This window comes from Choloepus didactylus, chromosome 7 (assembly GCF_015220235.1).
Source record: "Choloepus didactylus isolate mChoDid1 chromosome 7, mChoDid1.pri, whole genome shotgun sequence".
Lineage (NCBI taxonomy): Eukaryota > Metazoa > Chordata > Mammalia > Pilosa > Megalonychidae > Choloepus > Choloepus didactylus.
The window spans coordinates 114990603-115001993 of NC_051313.1; the positions used below are offsets into that span (position 1 = coordinate 114990603).

Below are 11391 nucleotides of genomic sequence, written 5' to 3' on the forward strand. Positions count from 1 at the left end.
GATGTTCACTTCAACTGGTTTAAGTATCATGACAAACGTCCAATACATAACTTTCTTGCCTGATCACTCCTGTCTTCACTGAAACATCCAGCAACCTAAAAGCAACTAATTCCAAAGATCCAGTTCTTAGCTCTCCAAGTTTTATGTTCACCTACTCCAACTTCATCTTAGAAGCTGATTTCACATTAAGTAGACTGTCATGCATAGCCAGCTGATATCCAACCAGGACTACAAATTCAATACTCATCCCCACTAAATCCCAGATAACTTGGACACATGAGCCAGCCATTTCATTATTAAGCTCCAACACTCTTAACTTTTTGGACTTTCTGCTGCTGGTTTTAAAGCTGAACCAAGATCCCACACCAGCTTGCTTGGCAGCACCGAAAAGCAGTCACAAGGGACCTCAGCCTTCAAAAACCCATGATTCAGTCACACTCAAATGCCCTGCCCTCTAGAATTATGATTAAGGTACTCCTTTTCTCTTCACCTCAAGTTCTTCACATAGCCTTTCCTTACCAATTGAACATGGACGCTGCCTTTAGGCCCCTCCAGCACTTTACCCTGTGACTAACACACGTGTCTAACTTTACTAATAGCTACAAGGGCTTTCGCAAGGCTTCAACTCGATTTCTCACCTCACTCATGGCCCAGTCTTCCCATCAGGGAACATAAACACAACAAATCCTTAACTATCCTAATCCTAAAACTGGAGAAAGTACCTCGTCAACAGCCTAAATGCAAATGTTACATGTTCTCCAGAGTAGATAAAGATGAGCTGAATCTGCACCTTATACTGTATCCCACTCTCCCCACCAAGAGCCTATGTCATGGACTATGTGGGGAAGATGTGACAAAAAAACGACTAAATGACAAGCAACTTTCCAATTTCTATTTATTTGTAAAGTACTCATGGAAAATCTGACATGAATGGTTTCAACTAAAAATAAACCTCATTATAAAGAAATTCTGGTGGCATAGCATTAGCTGGAATAATAAAAAGTTCCCAGCTGCCTGAAATTGGTATTTAGTTTCCTGAGGGAATTGTTTAAAAAAAAAAAAAAAAAAACTTAAAAAAGGAAAACCCTTAAGTTCTCAATTTACACTACACCTTTTGTTTTTATACTCAAGATTTCCATTTCCTTTTCAAATGGTCAGTAAAACCATCCCCCGCCCCTCCTCCAAAAGGAGCATCACTGAAGTTTTTAAAAACTTAACTTCATCATCTTTTCCCCAAAAACCTCTCAAGAATGCCAACTTGCCCCAATAAAGGCATGTACTGAAACAAAGCTGCTCATTCACAAATGAACTGATTTTAAATATTTGCTTTATAAATGCATAAAACTGTACTTTTCTGGAAGTGAAAGCGAAAGTTTTCACTTCAAGACCTCCTTCCAAATGACTTGAAGGGAAGCAAAGTATCGCTGTTTCCAGAGTTAATTACTTGCTTAAGTCTGAAAGTACAAACATGTAATAATTTCATTTATAGTAAAATAAATCTATTGTATGTTTTATGTATATCAGAAATAACTGAAGGATAACCAAAGATGAGAGAAGGAAAGTTTTGCTCCAAACATTTCTTGTGCCAAGTTTCAGGAAACATTTTAGAGCACGTGTTTCAGAAAACTAAGAGAAGTGTAACACTAAACCTTAGGAGTGTTGTAGAGTTGAATTAATTCTGACATTTATAAATCCTAAACAAGATGAGAATCTGTGTGAATATATAAAATCTTTTAACACTATAGTATTTGTTTTGATAAAAATATATTGCAACCCAGTTTTTCTTCAGCTACTTTAATTACAAAAACCTTGCATGTTCTCAAAAAAAAATGGAAAACCAGAAGGCAACAGTCTGGTAGTACAAAAATTATACAACTAGAAGACATTCCCGCCAAAGCTGGACTGCAACTAAATCACATTCAAGATTCTGAAAATAAAAGCACGTTAAAATAGTAGTAAAAAGCATTGGTTCTGTAAGATAGTCGATCGGCCTAGAAATAACCAGGCTGTGTGTATTTTGAAAAATCTGAGCAACACCATTCCTGATTAAGAAGCACTGCACTGAAACCAGGGATCTACAAAAAGCAAGCATGATTTCTCACTCTCAGATACGGATTTGAGTGTGAACCACAGACTGCAGTCTAATGAACAGTGCCAGTAACAGATCACACTTTTTTTTTTTTTTGCAAAGAGTGGAAGATAGTCAAGCATATAAATGGTAGATAAAAGGTGTACTGTTGCATAAAAAACTTTTTTCTGGGCAACTTAATCTTTCTTCACTTCCTTTTCTGTCTTAAAAACATGGAGGTCAGAAGCAGCCCATAATGAACCAGTAACTATGGATGAAGTTAAATGTTCTGGACTCTATAAAAACCAACTATAATCCTTAGATGTTTCCTTAAATTACATTAAATTTACTATTTTATTAATAGTGACCTCTGGATGAAATCCCACTATACCACAGGTCAAGTAATTTTGTGACTGCTTTTAGTATTGTAGTGAATGCAGAGGATGCTTGACAAGACTATACAAAATAATTTTAGAAATTACAAGAACTGCAGAACTTTCAAACACTACAATCTAAATGCAACACAATGTTTCAACAGGTTCATTTTCTACAAGCCAACAGATCCAGTATTATTTTTGTCAGTCTCATCATATGCGTAAGCAGGCTATTATCCTTTTTATGGAAACCCAAATTTCTTCGCATGTTGTATAAAACCAAAAATACTCATATAAAGGTACAATTATAAAAACCAAAGTAAATATTGATGTAACATTAATTACTCTTGACTTTTTATCTATGTGGCACGCTCCTAAGCTTTTAGGCTATGGGGAAATGCCAAAAGGCAAAAAGCCCCAAATCCAGACTCTCAGTAAATCAAAATGTACAACTGTGGAAAAGATTCATGCTGAACCTTGGTGACACCAAATTCTTTCCTCTGAGATTTATAAGACAGGTCTTTTAACCACTGGAAATCTTTTATTCAGGACCTACATCTTATTTATCCTTATATAAATTCAACTTTTAATGCAATGACTTATGTTCCACACTAAAGACAAAGTCAGTACAGCATTTAAGGAAACTAGGCCACAAGACTGTTGCATTATGATTTAATCTAACTGCACAAAAATGTGAAATATTACAACTCCTCCCAATTTCTAAGAGAAAGGTTATGCATGCCTCCATATTATTCAATTCTGCACTATTACATCTTAACCATGTTGTAAACTTTACATCATGATGGATTGATGGATCAGTTTAGAATTCCCATGCAACATCTCAAATTATATAAAAAGGAAGCTTTTTTTTAATTCTGAAATCAAAGTTTTCATGCTAATGATAAAAAACCTTTTTTATGGGCTACTTACTTTGGTTACAATATACCATGGTTGCTGTACTTCATATATGTTGTTCACTGTCATGGACCCCCAACTGGTTTCTACTCCTAAAAAATGGATTACTAACCATCATTTAGGTGATAACCCAAAATACCCTTCACTTGAAAAGATTAAATCCATTGTGCCTCAATTATTTCTTTTAAAATTAAGAACTGTGTAACCAACTGCTTTCCATAGGACAAGAACTGTAGTAACAGTGGATTCGACTAGTATAACACAATTATGCTATTATTTTATTACTTCAAAAGCACTTTACAAGAAAATATTAAGTATGGCTTCCAACAGGAATGTTATACCTGCACTTGGTACCAAGCTCACAGATTTGCAAGGAAAAACAGGCTTTCAGGCTTTCAAGTTAAACAACAATTTGTAACCAAAACTTTAATCCCAAGGATTCTCATAAAACATATTACAAATGACAGCATGAAAAAAATCTTGCACAGTAACTCAAAGTTTAGCTCTACAATGTACCCTTAAACTGGCAGGACACAGATATCTTTTAACAGTCTCAAATTCCACCCCACCCCCCGCAAAAGGATGTTATTAAACAGCTATGTATTCAATACACAGCAATCACATAAGGAACTTGACCTAAAAGCAAAGGTAACTTTCTTGAAACATCAGATTCTACACCAACTGGGCAATCGTGCCCAGTGAAGACTGTAATTTTTTTAAAACCTCTGATCTAATTTAAATTTTTTTTTTTTTACCAGCTGGCTTGTATTCACAGCACTTTTAAAAGACTGCTTTTTCAACTACAATTGCATACTACTTCCCAGCTATGGACAAAAATTAAAGACCTTAATTTTTGCCAGTTTTATTTCCATACTATTAAAACAGCACACTCTGGCTGGACAGGATTTAGAGGTTTATTATCCGTCTAAAACAAGACTAAAAATTCAAAACAAATTCAATTTTGCTTAAGGGAACATTGTAAAGTAACAAATTCTTGATATTACAACATGCCTCATATGATCAATTTTAAACCATAGAGTTACATCCTCATGTGTGTCACCATTGAGACAAAAAACAAATTTGAACAGCTAAAACATCTTAAAAATGCACCAAGCTTATGAAGTCTCAAACAAAACTTGAATTTTCTGTACATACTCCCGTCAAATGAAGTTATTTCCTGTACACCACTCCTCTTGCAAACTGATCTTCTATTTTCTTTCATTAGATCTAGAACGGCTAAAAAACAGAACACAACAAGTTTACTGTATCTATAACTCAGCGATGTAACTTCACAAGATTTAAGGTAAAATGTTTTAAAATTAGAACACAAACTGGCTTATCATGTCTGCAAGGTCTCAATGGCTTTGTAAATCATTAGAGATCTTACCTACGAGACCTAGAGAAGGATCGGGAAGGCTTGTGATTTCTTTCCCGAGACAGTGATCTTTCTCTTCTCCTATCTCTAGAAAGGGACCTAAACCAGAAGAAAATAAAATTAGAGCCATTCCGAAATAATGATCATATACAACAAAAACGGTTTCTAAGCAGTACTTGAACACTCAAAGCTGTTTCATTCTTACAACTGAACACTGGGCTTTACATAGCACTTGATCCACTAAACTCAGGGCCTGACACCATTAACCCAGGCATTTGGAAAACAGCTCAAAACAGAAAGACGACAATTATCATTTCTGAGAACCCAGCCCCCCTTCCCTCCCCCAAAAAGTATTTTAAATTTTTGGTGTGTTTTTTGTTGTTTTGTTTTTACCTGCTTCGGCTGCGCGAGAAGCTTCTCCTTCTTGGAGATCTAAAAGCAGAAACAGGAAAATTAGGCTCATCATCAATTAGTATTTATGGCGTGAGGCATTTCCCAACTTTTCAATCTCACTGTTGGGCCCAGTGAATGTGCCGAAGAACTGGCACCCATCGTCCAAAAAAATAAATAAGAAAAGAAAAAAAGAAAAAAAAAAGGCACAGAAGGATTAAAGAACCGGGTGGGGAAAAAAAAAAAAGCTCAAGTGAAAAGCAGGTATTCCAACCATGGATTCACTTTAACAAAGTGCTTCACTGCAGATCTGTCCAATGCAAAACTTGTCAATCTAACTTCACTACCCAAACACCACACCAAAATGTAGTCCCACAAGTAGTTCCAAAAACAGTACCATAAACCAGTATTTGGAACCCATGCAAACCTAGAAGTCCATGACAAGACTTAGGTACCAGGTGAATAGTGTAATTTGGTGAAAACGCGCCAGGTGTAAAAACTGATGCCATTAAGTGCTACATCAGAACTGCATCTGTGATCGTCACATTTAAGAGTGTGTTTAGGTTTATCAAATTACCTTAAGCTTGGCCCACACTTCAACCCAAAAATTGTTTTTAAAATTTGAAAACTGTTAGTAAAACCATTTAAAGGTGATAGGATTCAACAAATTCTGCTAGAAAGGAAAGCTAAATCTGTTAGAGATATTAAAATTTTTAGTTTGGCATCTCACACATGCAAATAAGTTTCACTTGAAGGTCTAGTTACATTATGAGGTCCCTATCACCCTTAAAAGTTTTATTCAAGCAATATATATGTACGTTACCATCCAATTATGCACAGCCAGCCTTTGATCCAGAAAAAAGAATTACTTTAAGCCGCTTACTCCTTATTTTAACCAGCAGTAAACTGTATAAGCAGGAAAAACTTACTAGTTTTGGGTTTCAACAAGCTAGAAATGGTGAGGTGAGGCTGCCGGACTGACGGCCAGGAAGAATTTGCTGAAAAGGTTTTGCCAGATGTTGCGTTGGATTTAGTTGGTTGGCGAAGGGGGTGTTGTGGATTTTTCCTGCTTTTTTGTTAGCCGAAGGCTGCTGCTGTAGTTGTTGTGAAGACATTTGGTAAATAAACAGCTGAGCTGATTGGCCAGGAATGTGTGGGCGGTCGAGGTGGCTGCTGCCGATTTGGTTAAGGTTGGAGAGAAGGCTGAGAGAAAACAGCATGCTCGGGAACCAAAGGGCGGTGCAACCTGACGACTGGCCATGCCTGGGTCATGTGAAACGACACCAGCCAAGCTGAATGGGGCGCGCTGGTCACATGACGCTGAAAGGGCTAGTTGACTGGCTAATGCAGACTCAGAGGGTGGTGAGAAGAGACATGATGGTGACTCTGTAACGGGGTTCATTTTTATTAATAGATGGACCAAAAAGCACAAAAAAAAAATGAAAAAAAAAAAAAACAAAAAAAAAACAAGCCATCAGTACAACCATCTATTAGCTAACAAATACTCTATTATGATGGGCAACAGCGTGTTGTTTTGTTTTTCAAAATAGCAAAAGGGGCAAGATTTTGAACTCCTATCTCCTAGCAGGACTTCACTCACCTGTAAGAGGTGAATTCAGTCCTGCAGAAACTATTTTGAAGGTTTGAGGAGATGCGGAGTTAGCATCCAGACAATTTTGCCTGGTCCAAGAATGATGTCATTTTCAATTATAAAAAAACTGTAATCTCTCCTATTTGGGTTTGAAGAACAGATGACTGGGATTACTTCTTTTTAAGCCCCCTTTATTGGTCAGTGACTTAGGTTAGTCTCAGAATGATTTTGTACTTTACCAGTTGTAACATTCAAACAGCTGCCTGTTTGATAAATATTACAATTGTGCTAACAGAAAACACATTTTTGTGAAGAGCTAGAGCTGAATGTAATGTTTGTCATTATGGTTTCAAGAAATGGAAAAAGGCCTAAATTGAAGTATAAGGGAAGACTTGGAAAGATGCAACTAGAAGATGAACTAGAAGATAGAACCAAGATAGAAGCACTGTCTACCAACATGAACAGTGGCCTAAAGACAAAAGCCAACACTCAGCACAACTCACATACCCCAAACTACAGCCCAGAGAATCTTTCATAAAAACCTGATTCTTCACAATAAGCTTAAAACAACATATTTAAGAGAAATACCTGCTCCTACTAGCTACTCCATTATACTCATATCTCTGAACACGCTATCTCTCAAGTACCTGCGGCGAGGAGGAGGACTCCTTCTACGATAATCATCTCGAGGGCGACGACCCCAAGAAGGAGGAGGGCCTCGGTTACGACTTCTTTTTTCACCATTCGACAGCTCCACTCTTACACGACAGCCACATAGTGTTCTAGGACAGAAAAAGATACTATTAAATTCAAAGCAGCTAAACTGACTTCCTAAGAGATGTGTTAAAGCAAAGTTCTCCAAAGTCAGCTTCTTCGCAAACATTTAAATGTGTCTAGAGAATCCTTTTTAACACCAAAACAAGTTTTAGTTGCCCTATTTTTTTCCTAACACACAGGACAACTGGGTTCATTCCCAGGCTTAATTTCAAAATTTTAACTAATGGGATTTTAAAAAGTACCAATTCACAAAAACAAGCTTCCTTTAATTTATTCATGTAACTATTATCATCAATAATCAGGCTCACTTTCAATGTTAACAATTGCAATTTACGTGTGAGGACCTCTGGATCATCCTTGAGAAACTAGTTACTTCCATTTTGACCCCTCCTCCTAGGATCCCCCAGCCTGTACTCCAGTTACAGATCTTACTATGCATTATCTGTTGGTTTTCTCCCATCTGTCATGGGTTACGTCATCCTCATCAGACCAGTCTGTCCGTCCGGCCCACACCCTCCTTAGCCGACCTCCCAAGACAAGGACAGGAGAACCATTTGTGATTTTACATCACCCATTCCCACAATGCTCATAAAATACCTGTCATGTAAGAAACTATAATGGGAATATTAGAAAGACAATCATTCCCTGTCCGTCCATTCCTTCACAACCCTTAAATTTAGATAAACCCACCATATTTGGACAATAATTGGTAAGAGTTGGGACCCTAGCAAAATTCCTGTTTTCACTGTCTGCTTTCATATAGCCTCACAGACCCTTTTCACCATATTAAAGAAAAAAAATACCCCACTGGAGGAACTTGCGCCAGCACAGAAATATGAAACAATTCATTTTTGGACACAAAAGATTATCAGTTTTCCTTGGTACCACTGAATCCAATGGTTTTCAAATGCCAAGAAAAGGGAGAAAGGGCAACATCTGTTATTGTTAAGTGCTCAGGTGTGACTTATCCCTCAGGTACTAGTTGAACTAACAGATCCACAATTCCTAGCAAAAATATTGCAAACACCAGGAAAGGGACAATAATCCCCCGTATAACCATCAGCAACCTTCACTTACCAGTTCATGATCACTTTTTAAGACAATACAATTGTTTCTAAAAGTTTCAAAAGTGACATTGTAGAAAAACAAACAAGTTGAAGCTTGTGGTGACCCACTAAAACTTAGTGATTTTAATAGCAGGAAAGGCTTATGTAAACTTCAGTAACAAACTTTAGATGGCAAGAAACCATCCAAAACCATATCCTACAAGTTTTAAATATTAAAAACAGAAGCAACGTATTACTATTAGTATAAATTAATCATTAAATTACCTTCCATCTAGTTCTCGGACAGCATCAGCGGCATCCCGGGGATCTTCAAATTCAACAAAAGCAAAGCCGGGAGGGTTTCTAGCAACCCATACACTTCGGAGTGGTCCATAATATCCAAAAGCTCGTTCCAATTCAGTCTTGTTGCCATTGTTTCCAAGATTACCTACATAAACTTTACAGTCCAATGGACAGGAATCACGATGCATTTCTGTAACGAAAAATTAACATAAAAAATTAATCATTTATACAAGTAACCTACACACAAACATCCTCAAGAAAAACTGCAAATGCTAAAAAAAAAAATAGTACTACCCTTGATACACTTATTCCCCAGGCAACCATTAGACCATGAAAGCACTTCAAACTACCAAGAAACAAGCCAGCACAATTAGTTAAAAAATTTTTTAAAAGCCTACATGAAAAGTGAGAGAAAACACTGGAGGAGCATTTACTCTGACAGAAGTAGGATTACCAGCTTAAAAGCAAACCAATTCTGCCGGGAATTTGAAAACTATGAAACAATGGTGAATACTAGGGCACAGTACTTTATATTAAACTGACACAGATAAATGACGTACAGATGCTTTTGTAAGCCAAAACATTCCACTTTAAACACACCCCAAATGTCCACCACCTGAAGAAAGGATAAACAAAATGCGGTATATCCATGCAACGGAATACTACCAAGCCATAAAAAGTACTAATACACGCTAGATGAGAATGAATCTGGAAAACATGCTAAGCGAAAGCCATACCGAATTCATCTATTATAGTGTTCTACTTATATGAGGTACCCAGAATAGTTAAATCCAGAGATAAAGCAAGATTAGTAGTTGCTAGGGGGTGGAAGTGAGAAGCGTTAAGTAACTGCTTAATGGATACAGGGCCTCCTTTACAGGTGTTGGAACCGTTTTGGAAGTTGATAGAGATGACGGTTGCACAACATCGTGAATCTATTAAATGCCATTCAACTGTACACTTTAAACAATTCATATTATGTCGCATGAATTTCACCGCAATTTTCCATTAGGCAAGAACTTCCATTACACTTCGGGGGCTTGGATTTGATAAATTTTCACTGAAAAATATCTCCTCTGCATTATTAAACTTCATCAACTGGTAGACCAGTTTTAATTACATAAAAGGGCAGCCTATATAACCTCTAACTCAACTGAAAGGCTTTTCATAAACACATTCTTCTCACTTAAGTAATTAAAAAATTCAGTAGAGCCGCATCCTACTGGCCGTGACCCCACCCTATGCCCGGAAGTTGCGGGACCAAGTCACTGGTGGAAAAATCAAAAAGGAAAAAGAAAAAACCAGAACTTTGCAGCGACTAGTGTCAGCCTACGACAACAGACTATAAGGAACATCGTACAGCTTTAAAAAAAATTGTGATTAGCTTCGTTTAAAAAAGTGAAAGTCCAACTAAAAGAAAATAATTTAAAAATAAAAGTGAGCACGACGTTCGTCTAATATAGACGTAAAGGTCCGATCTTGATTAGTGACTTGGGAAAAAAAAACGAGAAAAGCCTCCCAAGAAAAACAGGAGCCAGGGGAAAAAAAAAGGCGCCATAAGGTGAAGGGCCGCGGCCTGGAACACAATTCGGTTATCTACGCTCTCCCCCTTTATTCAAACTCTCGGTTACCCCCACCCACCACCACACCGGTTCATTTCCAGTACCGAGTGTAAAAACCTCCACTCCAAAGCCAGGAAACTTCCACGGATGAGCAGGAAGACCCCGCCACCGCCCCGTGCTGAACGTCACAAAATGGCGGCGGCGCCTCTTTGTCTCAAGCTAGCGCCGCCATTGGGCCGGGCCCCAACTTTGAAATATTAAATTCCACTTCCACTTTACTCCCTCCGTTGCTGTTCTCTTACCGAGATTTTGGGCTGAAACGCGGAGGATCAAACCCACACGCTCGAACGATCTTCCCGCTCCCCTTCCGTATGGTTGTAACAGACGTACTCGTTCACCCGGCGTCCACGAAATGGCGGACCACCGCCTTCTCCTCGCCCTTATTTATATGCCATGGTGGAGTCACATGATTGGATGGATTTCGCCCAATGAGAGAGCGAGGAGTTCGTGACGTAGTGGTCACAAACGCAGCGAGAACCGCGGTTGTTGAGACAGCGCTCGGGCTGTGCCGCCAAGTCTTTGGAGACATGCGCTGTGGCGCTCATGTGGCAGTAGGCCAGGAGCCCCTTTGGGGGTTACTCACTTTCGCACCCCCGAGTTAACTCAGTCCTGTGGCCGTCATCTCCAAATAAGCTAGGGTTTAATAAATAACGCCATCGCCGTCAGTCCCAAACACTGATAGTTCCCTTCCCCTCCCAACAAGATTCAGGGATTAGATGGATTCGTTTATTACTTCACGCGATGAGCGTTGAGTGGAACTAAAGTCGCTGCGTTTACCAACATGGCTCAGAGTGGCTTTCAAGGTCATGGAGCTGTCTGTGGCCAAGTCGGTACCAGATTTTTTCCAGTTCCCACGCTTAGTAAAACGCCTGACCCTTGAAAGTTTACCTAACTCTGACAGGTTTTCTATTTCCCAACCTGAACTGCAAG

The 11391-nt window shown here is 38.4% G+C and overlaps 1 protein-coding gene across 1 annotated transcript; it reads right to left on the minus strand.

The window, feature by feature from the left end:
- Window positions 1-2142: 2142 nt before the first annotated feature.
- Window positions 2143-10829, minus strand: SRSF3 (serine and arginine rich splicing factor 3). Its single transcript, XM_037843711.1, has 6 exons — window positions 10704-10829; window positions 8822-9029; window positions 7361-7495; window positions 5126-5164; window positions 4745-4831; window positions 2143-4593 (listed from the first exon to the last, which is right to left on the minus strand). Exons 2-6 carry the CDS (start codon window positions 9025-9027, stop codon window positions 4566-4568), a joined length of 495 nt encoding a protein of 164 aa, XP_037699639.1. The 5' UTR covers window positions 9028-9029; window positions 10704-10829; the 3' UTR covers window positions 2143-4565.
- Between the last annotated feature and the right edge of the window lie 562 nt (window positions 10830-11391).

Bases quoted from the DNA above. Each gene is read 5' to 3' on its own strand.
- SRSF3 (XM_037843711.1), bottom strand. From the start codon at position 9,027: ATGCATCGTGATTCCTGTCCATTGGACTGTAAAGTTTATGTAGGTAAT. The intron at 7,496-8,821 runs GTAATTTAATGA...TTTCTGTCCTAG, and splicing joins GTCCGAGAACTAGATGGAAG to AACACTATGTGGCTGTCGTG. The intron at 5,165-7,360 runs GTACTTGAGAGA...TTCTGCTTTTAG, and splicing joins AGTCCTCCTCCTCGCCGCAG to ATCTCCAAGAAGGAGAAGCT.